The following is an 18,140-nucleotide window of genomic DNA, read 5'->3' on the forward strand; positions in this document are numbered from 1 at the left end:
ATGAAAGCCAGCCTGCTAGCAGAAAGGGAGGTTACAGTTCAGTCCAAGTCTGACTTCTAGATATCCTACAACTGAAACAGAGGGACAATCATCTACTTCTTACTCATACCAAATAAAAGGATCCAAAGAGCTTCATCTTTTGGGAGGTCTTGAAGAGTTTCTTGACCAGCATCTCCTGAGTCTTAAGATCATTTCTGGGACATAGAATATAGCAGGCATATGGCTTCAGTGAGTGCCATATTCCACTCACTCAGGGTCCCATTTCTCAACTTCTCTAACTTACTTTTGCTCTCCTTGGAGATGCTATCCATAATTTTCAGGCACTGTGACGATACCACGGTACCACCGACGATAAGAAATGTTTCGTACACATGTGAGCAGTCTCTGGGCAGACCTGCCAATGCCAATTCTATCAGGGGATAGCCTTTGTGCAAAGTCACACACTAAGAAGATTCTCTAAATAGGGAGGGCAGTCTATTCCGCTGCAGCTTGCAAAGATCCCCTCACATGGAATTTTGTAATCTAGATAATACAACAAGTCCCTTCAGCTCCTAGTTTTTAGGATTCTCATGGGGCCAGCGCACATCATAACAGCTCTTACGCATCTGGTAGTATCAAACCAATCTCTTTACACTGACTCAAAGACAAGAACTTGGCCACCATATACCCATCCACTTGAATGTATTATTGAATTTACTTGAGTGTATTATTGAACACAGCATGGTCTATGTTTTAGTTTGCTCTCACCTATACACTTGGCACAACTAAGACTTTTGTCATTTTGAGTTAAAGACTTCAGGAGTTCATTGACAGGGTATGTGGATTTCAGTTAATTTCTTTCATAAAATGCAGTCAGCGTAAGTAATGTCACATGTGTGTCTCCCTAACAATGTACATTCCTACAGAATAAGAGAACAATCACCTTCTCACCCACGTCAACAGTAATGATCTTGTGGGATTGCCCACGTTACTTGAAAGTGAAGGAATGGTGGGTTACAAGCACTGGACATCATTTATATACGTAGATATGTAAAATAAAGCAAAAACTCACATGGATATGGTATATGGGACAGGAAATCAAAGTCCCTAGGGCTCTTTCATTAATGGAAGCCAGCAACACAGCTATGTAAAGTGCTCCCCTAGTAATGGGGCAAGGCACAAGAAAGACATCAGAGATCACCCACAATGCACTATTCCATTGACACCTCTGGACCATGTTATTCATGGGAACCCCAAAATTGGATAATAATAAACAATTGGTCAGAAAAATGCTTACTTTGCGATGCTACTTGGAGCACAACTGAGATACAACAAAGGGGCAATAGTGACGACTGCAAGTACCAATGCACACACTCCTATTTAGCTTATATAGCATAAAACAAACCAGGATCCTAAGGAAAGAGGAGAGTTCAATTCAGTGGTTGCCTCCCTGGAGTAGCCTCTCAGACTGATTGTGAAACATGATCTTTTTTTAATATTTATTTATTATGTATACAATATTCTGTCTGTGTGTATGCCTGCAGGCCAGAAGAGGGCACCAGACCCCATTACCGATGGTTGTGAGCCAACACGTGGTTGCTGGGAATTGAACTCAGGACCTTTGGAAGAGCAGGCAATGCTCTTAAACTCTGAGCCATTTCTCTAGCCCCTAGAACATGATCTTTATCATTAAATGGCACAGAAGGACCTAGTCTATGCTCGGCAATACTATACAAACACAGTTGACTTGGAATATATAAGAATGTTGGCTGAGCAAATCTAGAGAGTACCAGGAAGGAGAAATCCCCTGTGGTCTCTGATTTACCTCTTACCTCAATGTACTGCTTTGGTCTCCTGTTCTGGATTGCTTAGACAATGGTCTGTAAAGGATAACATGAAAGACACTTGATCCTGCACCAAGTTAGCTGAGATTTCTCTGTTTAGGTCTGTATCTCATTTTTTAATTGGGTTATTTGAAATGTTGATGTCTAATTTCTTGAGTTCTTTACATATTTTGGACATCAGTCCTTTGTCTGATGTGGGGTTGGTGAAGATCTTTTCCCATTCAGTAGGCTGCCTTTCCCTCTTATTGACTGTGTCCTTTGCTTTACAGAAGTTTCTCAGTTTCAGGAAGTTCCATTTATTTATTGTTGCTCTCAGGGTCTGTGCTACTGGGGTAATATTTAGGAAGTGGTCTCACGTGCCCATGCATTGAAGACTACTTCCCACTTTCTCTTCTATTTGGTTGTGTGTGGTCAGATTTATATTAAGGTCTTTGATCCATTTAGACTTGAGTTTTGTGCTTGGGGATAAATATGAATGTTCAACATCCTTAGCAGTCAGGGAAATGAAAATCAAAATAACTCTGAGATACCATCTTACACCTGTCAGAATGACTAAGATCAAAAGAATAACATGTTTTTGGTGCCATCTTCGACACGGTAACCTTTCTGTCCCGGTGCCCTCGCCTGAGGCCTTTACTCTGGGCTTTTGGCACCTCCCAGAGCTCGGGGCCTCCCCCGGGACAAGGTCAGGACCAACAACCTGTGACCTCCCCCACGTGTTCAATGCAGCCATCTGGAACCAAGAGCGACTAATTCGTGAGTTCACCTGGGTTGGATCGCCTTCCCATTAAGCCCAGAGAGGTCCCGGCTCTCTTTGGTGCATAGTGGGTAAGGTTGGCGACTCCTCCCCCCTCCACCCGGCCTTCCACCCTTGGCTAGCTAGACCTGTTTTTTTATCCGCACCTGGGAGCTCGGAGCTCCCAGTTCTATCTTTTTCTGTTTTCTTTCTGATCGCTTTTCTGTCCTCTTTACGGGCTCCCTACGGGGCGAGCGCCTCTCAGCTGCAACAGGCAGCCCCCAAAGGCTTAACTGCCTCCTCCTAGCCGGGATTGTTCCCCATCGGAAGCTCGGTTCGGGTCAGTTAGGCTATAGCAAGGCCCCCTGGTTGCTCGGACGCCTGTAATTAGGGCTGCTTTGTTCGTGGCACCTCCCTGTGCCATCTGCGGATAGTTTCACGGTAATAGCCATGGGTGCTAAGCCTTCTCAAACGGTTCCCCTGGCCTCCCCATTGGGGCAGCTGCTGGAAGCTCTGAAACCTCATGCCCTAATTCCCTCCGTGATATACATTAATCCGTCTTTGCTCTAAAACTTGGCCAAAGTACAATTTACAGGGTTCCTTCAGGTGGCCTTCTCAGGGTTCATTTGACCCCGATATTTTACAGGAATTGGCTAACTTCTGTCACCGTTCGGCTAAATGGAAAGAAATGATGTACATTATGGCATTTTTCTACATGGCCATTAAGATTGACCCCTCCGTTGCCTCTCACTGTTCACCTGCACACATGTTCTTATCAATGCCATCCCTCCAGGAACCCTCTGCTCCCGCCATGGATCCCGCGGACAAACCTCCACCACCACCACCCCCGGCCTCGAGGGGCCACTCGCTCTCGCTCTCCCCAGTCGAGTGACAGCAACAGCTTACCCATTCCTCTTTCCTCCAAGGTCTCTTCTAGGCACAGGAAGGACGCACCTAACACCTCTAAACGTTCCCCTTCCAGATACCCAAGAAAGTCCCATTCCAGATCTACAAGGACTTCGCATAGCCCCTCCGATAGAGTCCCTCATAAATATTCGTCCAACAGGTCATGCAAGCAGCTGGAGGCTTCCCCCTGCCACAGGTCACACAGACAGACAAAAGCATCTTCAGACTCCTCTCAGTCTCCTCCCCACCCTGCTCCGCCCCCTCGATCTTCCAAAGCCCCTCTAGGCTCCCGCTGTCACTGATCACCATTCTCCCGTTGTTAAAACAACCACACCTAAGGATATCAGGTTCCTAAAGGCCACAGCGGCCCCCTGTCAGATCTGCCAAAAGATAATGGCCCAGAGTTTACTTCCCAGATTTCTCAAAATCTGTCTAGGGCACTTGTAATCCCCTGGAACTTCCACACACTGTACCACCCTCAGTCTTCAGGTAAGGTAGAACGGACTAACTGCTCTTTAAAGGAAGCTCTCGTTAAGATGTCAAAGGAACTCCACCTCGACTGGGTAAGCCTTCTGTCCCTTGCTCTTCTCAGGCTTTGGGCTCTCACAAAGGGCCCCCTTTTCATTTCACCCTTTGAACTCATGTATGGGCGGCCGGTTTTAACCCCCAGCCTCTCATCGGGAACCTCTCTCTCCCCTTCCTGATCACCTGCTCACTCCCCTCCTTTTCCACTTACCTTCGCTACTGTGGGACTTCACAGATCACTCATTACCTCAAGCATGTGCTAATACATGTCCAACGCCGGTTAAAATAGGAGATAAGGTATTACTCTCACCTCCAGGCCAACGTCCCTCACCTCTTTCCCCTAAATGGCAGGGTTCTCTCAGAGAAATTCTTCTAACCCCCACAGCTGCCAAGCTTGAAGGAATTCCCCATTGGATTCACCTGTCACATCTTAAACTGTTCATCTCCATGGCTCAAGATAATCCTTCATACACGGTAACTCAGACAGGACCTTGTTCTCTTAAGTTCCAAAGGATACCAGGTTCAGCCCCCTCGACTCCAGTCTAAGGGAAACAGTGGTCCCATCCGTCACTTAATCCTCCTGTGTTAACACGCCCTCCCTTCTTTAAATTCCTAAATAACCATCCAGCTGCCGTTACAGATATCATCATCAAGTACGGAGTCAAGGGCTCAGGCGGTAAGCAGATTCTTAACAAAGTTCCTTGACATAACAGGTCAGTCGCTGACTGCAGCAGTGACCCCTGAAATGTTAAGGAGTATACGGTTAAAAGCTATTTTCTTTTAAGACACTTTCTTTAAGCTCTAGGAAGCCAGCCCGACCCACCTAAACAAATCAAACACAAGCGGATCATTAACGGAATAAGTATCATTTAATTTTTTTATCATTCTTAACCCCAGACCTCCAAAAACTCCTCCACCCCAAACTTCCCCTTTAATTTTCCAAACCTCCTCCCAAACCTCCTCTCCCCTTTAAATTTTTTCTCTCTACTAATGCGACTTTTGTCTTCCAGCAACATAACTATGACCCAGATACTCAGGAGGAGCCAGACAGATGTGATTTCTTCAGTCAGCCACCTTTAAAAGCCTGCAAACAGGACATAACCAACAGGACATCGCCAGAATAATCGGACACTCCCTGGATCCCTCGACGCCCAAAGGACATCGTCAGAATAACTGGACACTCCCTGGATCCCTCGACGCCCAAAGCCAGCAGGAAGCAGTCATGAGAGACCGGGCTACGCCCCCATTCCCTACCCTTTAAGACCCCCCACAATTTTTTTTAATAAAACCAAAAGGGTGAAATGTTGTTCCTTTTGCAGACTACAGCTCCCAGCATCCCCCTGGACTGGAAGCCGCAAAGGCGCAGGGCATTTCTGCCAGACGCCCGTGTGTTCCCCGTTAAAAACAGGGGTCACCACGAGCTCTCTCTCTCTCTCTGCCCCTCTCTCCTTTCGTCTCTGCACACCTGTCCCTTACTTGTTGTTACCCCAACATTAAAGTGCACCCACGTGGGACGGTCGCGTGTCTGTGTCTCCGTCCTAACCCCGCATCGCCGGGTGTCTCGCGTAAAGTCTCCACTCTCTAATCCCGCAGACAGACAAACAAGACAAAAAAGAATAACAGAAGCAACAAGAAGACAAGTGTCTTAGTGTTCATCAACATGCACGCAGCACACCGAGCCCTGACCTTGCACATAGTCACAAAGGAACACTTTGATCTCTTCCTTGGGTCATGGACAGATGCTGATGGCACAAAAGCCAGACGGACTGGAATGGCCTATCACCTGAGTTCCCTCAACAGCAGTTCTCCCTCCTGCCCAAGACTACTCACTGTATGTAAGTGTTGGCTGATGGGACACTTTCTGTTGGAAGGTGACCCATTATATGTACATTATACACTGCTTCATCAGTGAACCATATAAGAGCACTGCCATGATAGCCTAGACTAAACGCCATGGGAAGTGGCACGTCCATGCCTTGATTGCCTCTTTCAGTAGCCCACACCCCAGCCTCCAAGGCTACTGTTGGTCTCCTGGCATCTTCTCCAACCAATCCCATCTTCTAGTTAGGAATCGAGCCTTCCCATTGGCTGTTGCCTCATTTATGACATCATTCTCCCTCCAACCCTACCAGCACCTGGTAGAATCTTGGTGTTTCCATGGTGATGACTGTAAACAAATTTGGATCATCACAGGTCCAGGTGACCAGTGACCAGTGAGTGCTGTCTGATACTGGACACACTTGCCACTGAGGTCAGCTGATCAGACAAAGCCGACCGATTATCTTGCTCCATTGTTCTTTGGATTGCTAATCCTCTCCCCTTGACCATGTCAGGTAAGGAAAGAGACTTTAAAACATGTGATCCTCTCCACTGACTTTTACTATACTAGTAAATCTTTGCTGAATGTGGATAGTATTGATGTTGATATAGATATCTAGATTTGAATGTCACATTTAGCTTTGGTTCTTACTAAGTATGTGATTTTAGACAGAAAGTTTATTCTCAAGTGTTTTCCATCCACCTCAAGGAGTGAACAGTGTCACTATGCTTGGGGTCTGTACTGTTGGGTTTTCAGAGGAAAGTGACCAGGGAATAAAATCAGGCCCTTTTGGATGGTATTAAACTACAGAGACACAGGAAAATGAACAAGGCACGCAGAGATCTAGCACTCCACACCACTGATGAGACAGTCTCCCCCCACTACTGTTTCCAGTCTTAGTTTAAAATTCAGGGCGACTCTAACAGTATCGGTCACACCACGGATGGTGGCACACAACTATAATCACAACATAGAGAGAACTGGGTGGGATGGAGGTCAGTTCAAGTCTAACTAGCTCTACACTGGCCTCTCTCTATACTCACCAAATGAATATTGACTATGGACAAAATGGCGACTGCCATGGTGTGCAGTTACTTGGACTTCCCTGGATTAAACATGGAGAGTGGAAGAGAATAAGACGATTGTGGAATCTGAGAAGGCAGTTGTTGTACTGAAAGAAATATTGACAGTGTTGCTGGAAGGACAGACCCACAGGAAGTCAGGGAAGGGGGCAAACACAGTACGGGTCTAAAAGTATATAAATATATGAAGGCACACTGCAGAGGGGACCCTGGTGGTCAACAATGGTAGTTTAGAACACAATGTTGAAGACGACCAGATTATAATCAAAACAGACAAGGCATTGTCATTTCCCAAGCCATGTTTAACCAAACGTAACTGTTCAGATTAGTCTGTACAAAGGTTCCCTGGCACATATAGAAAGAATATCCTGATCTGGTCCCTACTCTTGCACTCCATCCAGACCACTTTCTGCCCAGTTCCCCATGTCTCATGTGCACTGGTGGTGTTGGATAGGATCAACTGGGGCTGCGAAGTCCAGTCAGTTAGAGTCTGACCATGGCAACTGACATGCTGTTGTGGGGGAGGGGATTCTCACAAGGATTCCCCCTTAGAAGAGATATAAAAATTAACAGTTACTGAGGAGCTGTTAAGAAAACAATTTAATCAACAGATATTAAATTGAGAAGCAATCATATTCAGAGATGAACCCCATAAAACATTAGCATTCTCAAGAGGACACACTAAACTGGTGCAAACAAGAAGAAATGTTGTCAGTAGGTTGTATTTCTGAAATCATATTTGAATAATGCTTGAAAGTTATGAAATTATAAGAGATCCTATTTATACAAGAAATCCAAGGGGGAAAAAAGAGAGAGGGGAAAGGAATAATTACCTAAATTCCTTACACATTTGTTAAACATCATTTCAGAAAAAAAACTCAATAAAATAGAGATTGGCCTGGTGGTCATGGCAGGGGCTCCAGCACCAGCACTTTAGAGGCAGCAGCAGACCTGTCTCTGTGATTTCAAAGCCAGACTGATCAACGTAGAGTGAGTTTAGGTCACTCTATACTGTAAGATCTGCAGAGAACAGGACAAAGTTCCAGGTATGGAATATGCCTATGGGTCTCTTCCCAATAATAACCTCTGTTGTAGAATATATTTGCAAGGAAGTCTCCCAACAGGCATTATTATATTACAATCAGGAAAAAGGAGCATCGTGTCTAGATCTGAGTGAGGATTAAGGCAGATTGACCAGGATTTCCATGCCCACACAGGAAAAAGCAGACAGTTCATCTAGTGATTGTCATCCTACATAGCACCACCGATCGATCTTAACCCATTTGCTTGAGATATGTAAGGGAACATAGGTGCTAGACTCTCCCACTCAGTACAACCTGGAGATAACACAGTCCCTCCCAGGGGATAGAAAGCTTCCATCTCAAATTTTTCCAACTCTCTTCTTGCTTCCTACAGAAAATTGCCAAAGTGCACCTTTCACTGGGACAGAATGTGCTCTGCAGCCCTCTGTGCCTGTGCTGAGGAATGCCACACCCTCAGCAGGAAGTGTGTGCAATTTCTATGGGGTCTGTACCCCAGCTGTGAGCTCAGCATGGCTCCTGTCATCAGACTCCAGCACATGCTGCCAGCAGCTCACGGACAGTGCCTGTCTTTACCAACGAGTTGGCACGACCATGCTGACTAAGCCAACTGACCAGAACCAGATCTCTACTTCGACATTTTTCTATCCAAGTGTTCTCCACTGGGATCTCAGAGAAAGCACCACCAGAAGGGAAGCTCCGTTCCTGGATGCCCCTTTAACTGTCATTGACCAGAATACCACCCCCTCGTCTCGGTCTATAACAGCCCAGTGTGATAACACTTTCCATATCAATGCATTACCACCATCCTATCCAACACTGTCTGCCTGCCTTGTACAGGCAACGCCATCAAATCTACCAGATCAACGATATATCCTGGCACCTTGCTACCTGCATGGAAGTCAGGTCTATTATTATGACCAGAACAGCCTGGGTCCTCCGATGGCTGAAGAATTCTGGCAGTGCCAGCAGGCCTATGGCTCTGTGTCCTGCTCTGGGAATCAGGCTTCCTCTCTGCACCCAGAGATGGTGATGGCACTACAGGAGATTCAGCCAATGAACATCCAAACACCTTTCTCCACCTCTCCCATCTACTGGCCCACATCTGCTCAAACCATGCCAGACACCAGTCTTCAAGGTGAGTAAAGCCAGGAGGAGAGGTGTGAGATCAGCCCTCAGACGAGACACAGCTCTACCTTTCAGAAGTGGATGTCCACACAGAGGAAGAATGGGAGTCCTGACATGTTGGCTGTGGCTCAGGCTTATTACCCCTATATTCAGTCTCTATAATGAGAGAGAATACAGGAAAGTGAGTGACATTCAACCTTCATTAGACATGTCCAAGGACCACACCACAGGAACGCATTTCACTGCCAAGGCTAATCAGCCCCACGTACCAGCTCACTAAAATCACCTCCTTCCTAATCTATGTCTCCAGTTTCTAGATGTCACCAAGAATTTTTTTTCTGTTTTTGTATCACTAAGTTTCCCCTGAGTTGAAACTAGTATCGAGAGAAATGGAACCCTGAATCTGACCTAGAGGAGGTCTTCTCCCACACTCCTAGTGTCTGCTAGTGACATTCTCTAACACTTAAGATGTAGTGACAGTTTGCTTTGACCTGTGTAATATTGATAAGTAGGAATGAAGCATCTAGCCCTATCTGTCTCGCTCAACCTCTCTCTGTCTTTGTCTCTGTCTCTTTTCTTCCTCTAGATCTCTCTTCCACTTTCTCTTTCTCTTTTTCTTTTTCTTTCTGAATCTTCAGCAGTGACCCAAGGCCAAGACTATGTAGACATGTTCTCTGTTACAAAGTTGAAGCTAAAAGCTACTACAGTCTTACATTTTCGCATCACTAACAAAAAAATCTGTGAAATGTGGAGCTTAAGGAATATCAGGGCTTTTGAACTGCTTGCCTTTCAGAATTGAGGAACTGATATGGATACCTAAACTCATATAAAAATCCAGGCTTCAAGGCCATATGAGTAATACAATGAACAGAAAGAAACTGGTAGAGATGAGTAAGATTAGGAAATAGTGAACAACACAACCTGTCTCAGAGCAAACTTCCAAGGCAATGAGAGGCACTGTTCCAAAGGAAAATATGGGAGACAGGGAAGAGCACACACCAAGGAATTCTACCACCTCCCCATGATCACTAAGCATGTACACACCACACAATCACAAAAGAAAACATGATATCACACGGTCATGAGAAACAAATGAGTAGTTACTATGTGTCTCCAAAGAGGGCTGCTTTCCCTGCTCCTCCAGCAGAACTCATAGCAATGCCTGTAACACTGCTGCAGGAGCCTCAGTGCTCAGGTGCACTGAAAGGGGGGGTAGCATCTCACTTACCAGGCACTGATATTGAACTTCCTCTCTTTCAGTGGTGGAGAGGGAGATGACCCTGGGATTGACACCTTCAGAGCAGACACTGTGTCTGCTACAGAGTCCTGACCTCGGCAATGCCTGCACCCAGGATGCCCAGACAACGACAGCACCTGTCAGTGGGAACAGGTCATTAACTGCCCTCATGCACAGTCCTTCTGAATTCCTGGCCTTGCCTCCAGCCCCAAGCCTGGAAAAGACACAGAAGAACAATGCAGATGAGATGAATGCTGAGCAATCAACACCTCTGGATTCCTATGAGGGCACAAAATGCAACCAAGACGCATCACCCCTCCCTTCAGCACACCCTGGCATGCAGCAGCCCTTCAACTACAGTGATGTTGGGAGCCTGAGGCAGAAGCTAGCTTCTCAAAATGCCACTTTGGGAAACAGTGGCCTTGGTCTGGAAGACCCTGAGGCTCTGCAGAGTGTCATGGAGTCTAGCAATGACTTTACAGACATGACTACTCTGGTGGCAGATATTCACCTTCCCCAACTCTTAAACTCCATCACTGACCTTGACCAAATGGAAGATCACACAGCAAGCCAAACCAAAGACTCCAAAGACATCAGGAGGGATCAGGCCCAGTCACGCACCAGCATCTTTAATGGACTATCTGAACTAGGCAAAAAGAAAAGCCAGAAAGTCTCTGATGTGTTTCATGGAACTCTTCAGGCCAGAACCCATCACGAGGATATGCTGAAGGAAGATGATCCTGGGACCATAGACAACACGGCCAACCACGTGCAGAGCAAATCTCAGATATTTGTACCCAAGAGGCCCAGCGTAGCAAGAGCACAGGGGAAAGAAAAGGCCAAAGAGACCAGAGAAAACGGCTCCAAGAAAACACAGGAGCTGAAGCCATCAAGTCACAGAGTCAAGGCAAAAGAGAAGCCCGCCATCCCCAAGACCAAGAGGAAGAGGAATCCACCTGAGCTCAGCCATGACAGCTTTAAGAAGCCTCGAACTCACCTCGGCATGCACATGCTGGAGTCCGTGCAGGTCTTTCACCCACTGGGGAAGAAGAGTGAGAGGAAAACTGGCATCTCCTCCTCCCGGGCTCTGCTGAACTTCAGCAGCAACAAAGATCCCAGGACGGGTCCTGATACCACATCACTGCTGGATATGCCACGTGAGGGCCAAAGCCTTGACAAAAGCCTGGGCAAGATTCAGAGACCAGGGAGCAGTGCTCCCAAGCGGTATCCATCTCCATCCCAGTATGAGCTTCCCCAACCTGGGAAGGTCAAGTTAGTACCTCTGCCTTTCCCAGTCCTGGACAAGCCTCAAACCAAACCTGTTTCTAGAAAGCTCCTCTGCCTGGCTTCACGCAGGCCCACTGTGGCTTACCCAGTGAGGCCTCACTCCCACTCAGCTCAGCCTCCCACGCTCAAGCCATCCCAACCAGCTCCTGCCAGCACATCACTGATGGCCTCTGACAAGCCAGCTCTGCCAAACGGCACCAGTGCCACACGAGCCAACATAACCAAGCCCATCCAGTCTTGCCCTGGGCCTCAGCCGGCTGCCTCTTTGCCTGCACCCTACAGAGCATCATCTCACACTTCACTCCACAGGGAGCCTCTTTCTGCTGCCAGCAACAAGGCCCTCTCATCTCCCAAAGCTAAAACCCAATACCTGCTGCTAGACTTCAGTTGCCAACCCATCCCATGGAGGAAAGTGGACATTCCAGGGCCAGTCATCTCACAGCCCATCACTGAAGAGCAGAGGCCAGAGAGGGAGGCCATGAAGAGGCGGGCTCAACAGGAGCGAGAGAATGCTGCCAAGTGTACCTCCCTGGGAAAACCACAGCTTTTCCTTCAGAGGGAGAAAGATATGGAAATTTCGAGATATTATGGCTATGCAGTGTAAGTGCTGCCCAAACCTTTGGGACACAACGCTGTTCATCATACACAGGTAAGATGTAGATACACATAGATATTCATGCATACATGAAGCTTAGAGGCTTAGCCTAATGTGTAGATATGTAGATACATACATAGTAATGCAGAATAATATTTAGATATATGCATATATATGAATGGAAAGACATAGTTTATAAATTTATAAATATTTGAAGACACTATAATTGACTGTAGAAACTTAAGACTGTGATTTTATCCATGAGTATATAGAGAGGGCTTTGATGTCTTCCTTAGAACTTTACTATTATTAATTTATGTTTCCTAGTTATGTAATAATACATGTTACATAGATACAACATATGCTATAAGTCAGTGGTACTACTTATTTAATGTTAAAGCTGTAGCAAAAAGCTCTAGTGGCAATAAGATTATTTTCCTGGACTTTAATTTTCAGGATCCTAGGATGATGTGGAAGTCCCCTCTGTATGCTGTGAATATGTTTTATTACCATTGGTCATTAATGAGTAAAGCTGTTTCAGCCAATGACTGAGCAGGTCAAAGCTAGGTAGGAAATTCGAGCTGAGATATAGAGAGAAAGCAGGCAAACTCAAAAAGATGCCATGTAGCTGCCGAAGGAGAAAGATGCCTGAATGCCAGAACATTGCCAATAGGTCACAGACTCACGGTGAGAACAGATTAATATTACTTGGCTTTATTAAGATGTTAGAGTTAGCCAGGAATATGCTGGGGTCATTGGCCGAACAGTACTGTAATTAATGTGGTTTCTGTGTGATTATCCGGGTCAGAGTTAATAAACATGGTAGGTTTCCTAGAGTGTATACTGTAAACTGAACACACTCCTGCTGTCACCACACTTTCTCCCATTATGAACCTCAAACACGAGCCCTTTAAACATCAGTACTCTGCCATAGAGATCTGCCTGCATTTTCATGATATGAAACATAGAGTCCATGTATGCATAATCAAGATCCTACCTTGAAAGAAATTCTTCAAGGCAAGTATCTTTCTGATATGGGTTGATTTGGATTACTGGGTTTATCTCAAATTGTATCAATCTTTGAAATTATCCATTTAACATGTTCATTTCTCTTGTGTGTGTGTGTGTGTGTGTGTGTGTGTGTGTGTGTGTGTGTGTGTGTGTGTTGTCCACATGAGCTACTGTGTAACAAATGTGTGGAGTGCTCACAGAGGCCAAATCTGGGCATCAGGTCTCTGGAGTCTGGAATTAAGAGAGACTGAAAACCATCATGAGGTGCTCTGAATTCGACCTGGGGACTCTGCGAGAAAATCAAGTGTTCTTGTCTAAGAAGCCATCTCATCACACCCAAGTTGAGTACACATAATGCAAACAACATAACCTTAGCCTCTCTATTGCTGCAAAGACTTGACTGTCTACGAACATCACATGTTTTTCACCCATGGAAACACTGTTGGACACCACGCCTGGTTCCCTGATGTACTGTAGACAGTGCTGCAATCAACACTGACGGGCAAGTGCCTCTCTAATGTCCCGAGTTCTTTGGGAAGGTGCACATGAACCATGGGGTGGGCCAGATGCAGGCTTTGGTGGTCCCGGAACACTGACAGCCAGTCAGGATGGAAAACGTCCAATCCCCAGCAGCAGTAGATAGCATTCCTCACTGTGAATTCCCATTAGCAGCATTGGTCACTTTTTCTAGTCGGCCTTGAATGGCATCCACTGGAGGTTCACTATGCATTTCCCTGATTCCTCCTGAATCAGAACATTTGGATGTACTCACCCTCAGTTTTTCCAAAATCTGTGAGAACAGTCTTTTTCTATCCCCTTTAATACCTGTGTTGTCTTCTTTCTTACGATTTACTTATTTAATTCTAAATCATCTAGATATTAATCTTCTAACCGAGCTATCAGTAGCAAAGATTTCACTTGGTTTTCAAGAAAAAACCCTCAAATAATGGCTTCTCTTGCTGGCAAAGAATCCTTTACTTCCCTGAGCAACCATTGATCAACTGACATTTGATCGCCTGATATTTTCCTCCATCCTGACCTGTCCCTGAATCTTAACCTCCTTGCACTATTCTGTGCTCTAACTGTTTCAGAGTTTGTAACACATTGTCCTCTGAGGCATATGCCATTAACCTTGTATGGGGTGACACATAAGAAATAGAATTAATTTATTTATAAGTTTAGTTTCTTGAGACAATGTTTCTCTTCATATCACTGAATATTTGGGAACTGACCTCACTAATCAGGCTAGCCTTGAAATCACAAAGATATGCCTGACACTGCCTTTGTAATGCCTTTGCCTGTGTCCCTGCCTCAAGAGTGCTGCGACTAAAGGAATGCACCAAAATCACAGGGGAAAGCACCTTCCTTTCTGTATATGTGGGTCACCGATTTCCCCACCATGATTATGTGAGGATGTATGTTAGCAACAGTACATTTTTTGATAGCTACCAAGAGTCACAGAGGCTGAACTGCTTGCGCTTACAACTGTCATTCCACACAGATTCATTGTTCTGAAAAATTGCTACTCAAACAGAGATCATAGGAACGCCTTCCTCATCACTATAAGGGCCTAAGTGGAGAGGGCACAGAAGGAGGGGAGCATCTCACTTACCAGTCACTAACTTCTTCCTTGACTCTTTTTCAGTGTTGGAGAAGGAGGTGTCCGTGGGACTGACACCTCAGGACAGACAGTCCATCAGTTGCAGTCCACAATATTGCTAGTATTCCACCCTGCATTCACAGATGAGGACGCCACCTGTTGATAGGGACAGGTCATTGACTGCCCCCATCCAAAGGTCTCCAGAATTCCTGTTCTTGCCAACAGCTCTAATCCTGGGGGTGGGGGGGATGGAAAAGAATTTAAATGAGATGACAGCCAATCTATCAATGCTTATGAATTACTTAAAGGCACACGGGAAACCTAGTCCCATCACTTCTCCCTTTAGCACACCCCAACTTGCAGCACACGCTGTGCTTTACTGACACTAACACCCTGAGGCAGAAGCTGGCTGTTGACCATGTCTCCTTGAGAAGCAGCACCTTTGGCCATCATGAGCCTGGACATGTACACTGTGATGGTCTCCAGCATAGACTTTGCTGACATGACTACACCGGGGCCAGATATTCACCTTCCACAATTTTTCAAATAACTCAATGTATTAAACATATTCAGAGATGCACAGCATCCTTATGCAAAGACTCCATAGTCATCAGGAGGGAATAAGCTGGGGCTCATGAGCAAGACAATACCAAGAAGACCAGAGAAAACAGCTTCAAGAAAACAGAGGAGCTGAAGCAGTTTAGGAAGAGTCAAGTCAGAAGAGAAGCACACCATCCCAGGACCAAAAGGAGGAGGAATCCACCTGTGCTCAGCCACCACAGCTTGAAAAAGCCTCGAACCCACCCCAGCATGCACACACGGGAGTCCGGGAAGGGCTTTCACCTCTTGTGGGGGAAGTGAGAGAAGAAAACTGGCCTCCCCTGAACTCTGTCAACTCTTCCTGCTACTCTGTCCTCTATTATTACAAGAGTTTATTGAACTTTGATCTCTGGGGAAGTGGCATTGGATATTCGCAGGGTGACATTTATTCACTTTCTTTTAGTTCCTTGAGAGAGAGTTCTCTCCAAAGCGCTCTATGTCCTGGTAATAACATCATAGACCAGGTTAGCCTTGAACTCAGTGATCTGCTAGACTCTGCCTCTGCCGCTTCCTCTGTCTTTTGAGTCCCTGTCTCAAGAGTGCTGGAACTGAAAATATGCTTCAACGATCCAGGTAGAATCAAGATTCTTTCTGTACATGTGGATCACCAGGTTTCCCAGCATGATTTGATGAAGAGTCCATGTGTAGGCCAAGGCAATTCTTGCTACTGACCTAAAATCACAAGAGACTTAACTGAATGTATTGACTTAGCTGCATGGATTTACAACTGCAACTCAACTCAGATTCTTTTTTCTGACAGTACCTGTGTTTCACTTGTAGGCTGGACTTCTGACAATGCCTATCTACTTCCAGATAGTACAACATCTGGATTTGACTCAAGGAATGTATTCAACCAGTCCCTAGATATTTATGGTGTTTGTATTTTCTCAATAGGCAATCCCCAGCTACTGTGTAGACACAATACTGTCCATTCTAACAAAGCCTATTTGCTGTCCAGAGTCACTGGTCTAGATAAATATAACAAAGCCAGCACGAAAGGATCCCACAACCTGTATCCAAGCATCCTGACAGGGGCACAATTGACTACAAGAGAATGAAGGAAAGCAATAGTTTAGGGAGGTCTCTTGTTTGATCACTCTCTCTGTGTTTTTTAACTACAGAACTTGGGACTCCATGAGTCTACTGGGCTTCACTGTACTCCTCAGAAAAACAGAAAGGCATTTGAATGGATATACATTCATGTTAAGATTATTGTTTTAATCTTTATGTTTTCAAATTAAGTGTCTTGTAGAATAACACTTGTTGAACAAAGCTCAGGAATTATTTTACATATTAAAGCAATTAACAAAAAGATGTACTGAATTCTTCTCATGGACTTTAAGTCTCACTGTACTATTTATTCAATGAACAGATTTTATTCTGTATATTGTATACTGACAACAGCACTCAGTTCCCACTACCTGGCCATTCCTTAGCTCTCACCAAATATCTTAGGAAATGTTCTTCTGCTTTATAGGACTGCTTACAATTTCATGAATGTCTATAGGTAGAGATGTGTCGCCAAGGATCCACATAGTGAGACAGGATAAGAAGATGTTTCTGTGGGACTGGATACATTTGGTACAATATAATTATCTCGAGTTCCAAGGATTCTCCTGCAATCACCTTGACTGCATTCATTGTTTTTACTGTAACGAGTTCCACTGTGTGCAACATCACAAATTTCTTATCATTTGCTCTGCTACTGGATACCAAGTCCAGGCCCTAACACAGATATCCTAATCCTGAACAAACTGCAATATACAGCAATGTGCAGAGCAATAATCCATCCAACGCCTTGGAACAGCATGGACAGGAGGAGTGGTAGACCTGCTTTGGTGTTTAAAGACACTGTATATTGAAATACACGGAGGGTACAATACTTCACATTACACCCACCAACTGATTTGCTGCTCCTACGGGAGCAATACTTGCAAGTCCCCAACTTTCAGATAACTCTCTACTTCTTATATTCTGTACCATATAGAAAGATCAAGTCCAACTGATCTTAGCTAACATATCTCTATGGGATAGTCATGTTATTATGGGGTAAAATACCAGGCTACACTGCTCTACCTGAGTGCATTAGCTCTTACATACAAACCACTGCACTCCTGCTTGCATGACAGTCCCTGATATTTGGATGGACTGCATTCTGCATGATCCATTTTGGCATAAGAGGCAATCATCTCACCACAACAGCAGCCACAGCCACTGAGTATCAGCAGCCAAAACTTTTACAGTTTTTCCATCAGCACCAAAAGCACACAGAAAAGGAAGTCGAGAAAGGAGACAGACTGGAGCAGTTCCATGGACACCTGCAGCTGCACTAATCTCACGCAGAAGCACAAAGGTTTAGAAGGGAAATACAAAGGCCCATCCATTCCCTTCAATAAAACAGTAGGAGTTCCCTTCCCACTGTGACCTGTGATCCTCTGAGCCACAGGAGATTCTGTTGTACGTCACGGCACAACATAAAAATTCCCTTCTATGAAAGCCAGCCTGCTAGCAGAAAGGGAGGTTACAGTTCAGTCCAAGTCTGACTTCTAGATATCCTACAACTGAAACAGAGGGACAATCATCTACTTCTTACTCATACCAAATAAAAGGATCCAAAGAGCTTCATCTTTTGGGAGGTCTTGAAGAGTTTCTTGACCAGCATCTCCTGAGTCTTAAGATCATTTCTGGGACATAGAATATAGCAGGCATATGGCTTCAGTGAGTGCCATATTCCACTCACTCAGGGTCCCA

General features: G+C 45.3%; 1 protein-coding gene across 1 annotated transcript; it reads left to right on the forward strand.

Moving 5' to 3' along the window:
• Positions 1-6,316: 6,316 nt before the first annotated feature.
• LOC142837185 (uncharacterized protein C2orf78 homolog) lies at positions 6,317-12,187 on the forward strand. Its single transcript, XM_075952145.1, has 3 exons — positions 6,317-6,323; positions 8,308-8,583; positions 10,320-12,187. The coding sequence occupies exons 1-3, from the start codon at positions 6,317-6,319 to the stop codon at positions 12,185-12,187; spliced, it is 2,151 nt and encodes a 716-aa protein (XP_075808260.1).
• The last annotated feature ends 5,953 nt before the right edge of the window (positions 12,188-18,140 follow it).

Source organism: Microtus pennsylvanicus, chromosome 17, assembly GCF_037038515.1.
Source record: "Microtus pennsylvanicus isolate mMicPen1 chromosome 17, mMicPen1.hap1, whole genome shotgun sequence".
Lineage (NCBI taxonomy): Eukaryota > Metazoa > Chordata > Mammalia > Rodentia > Cricetidae > Microtus > Microtus pennsylvanicus.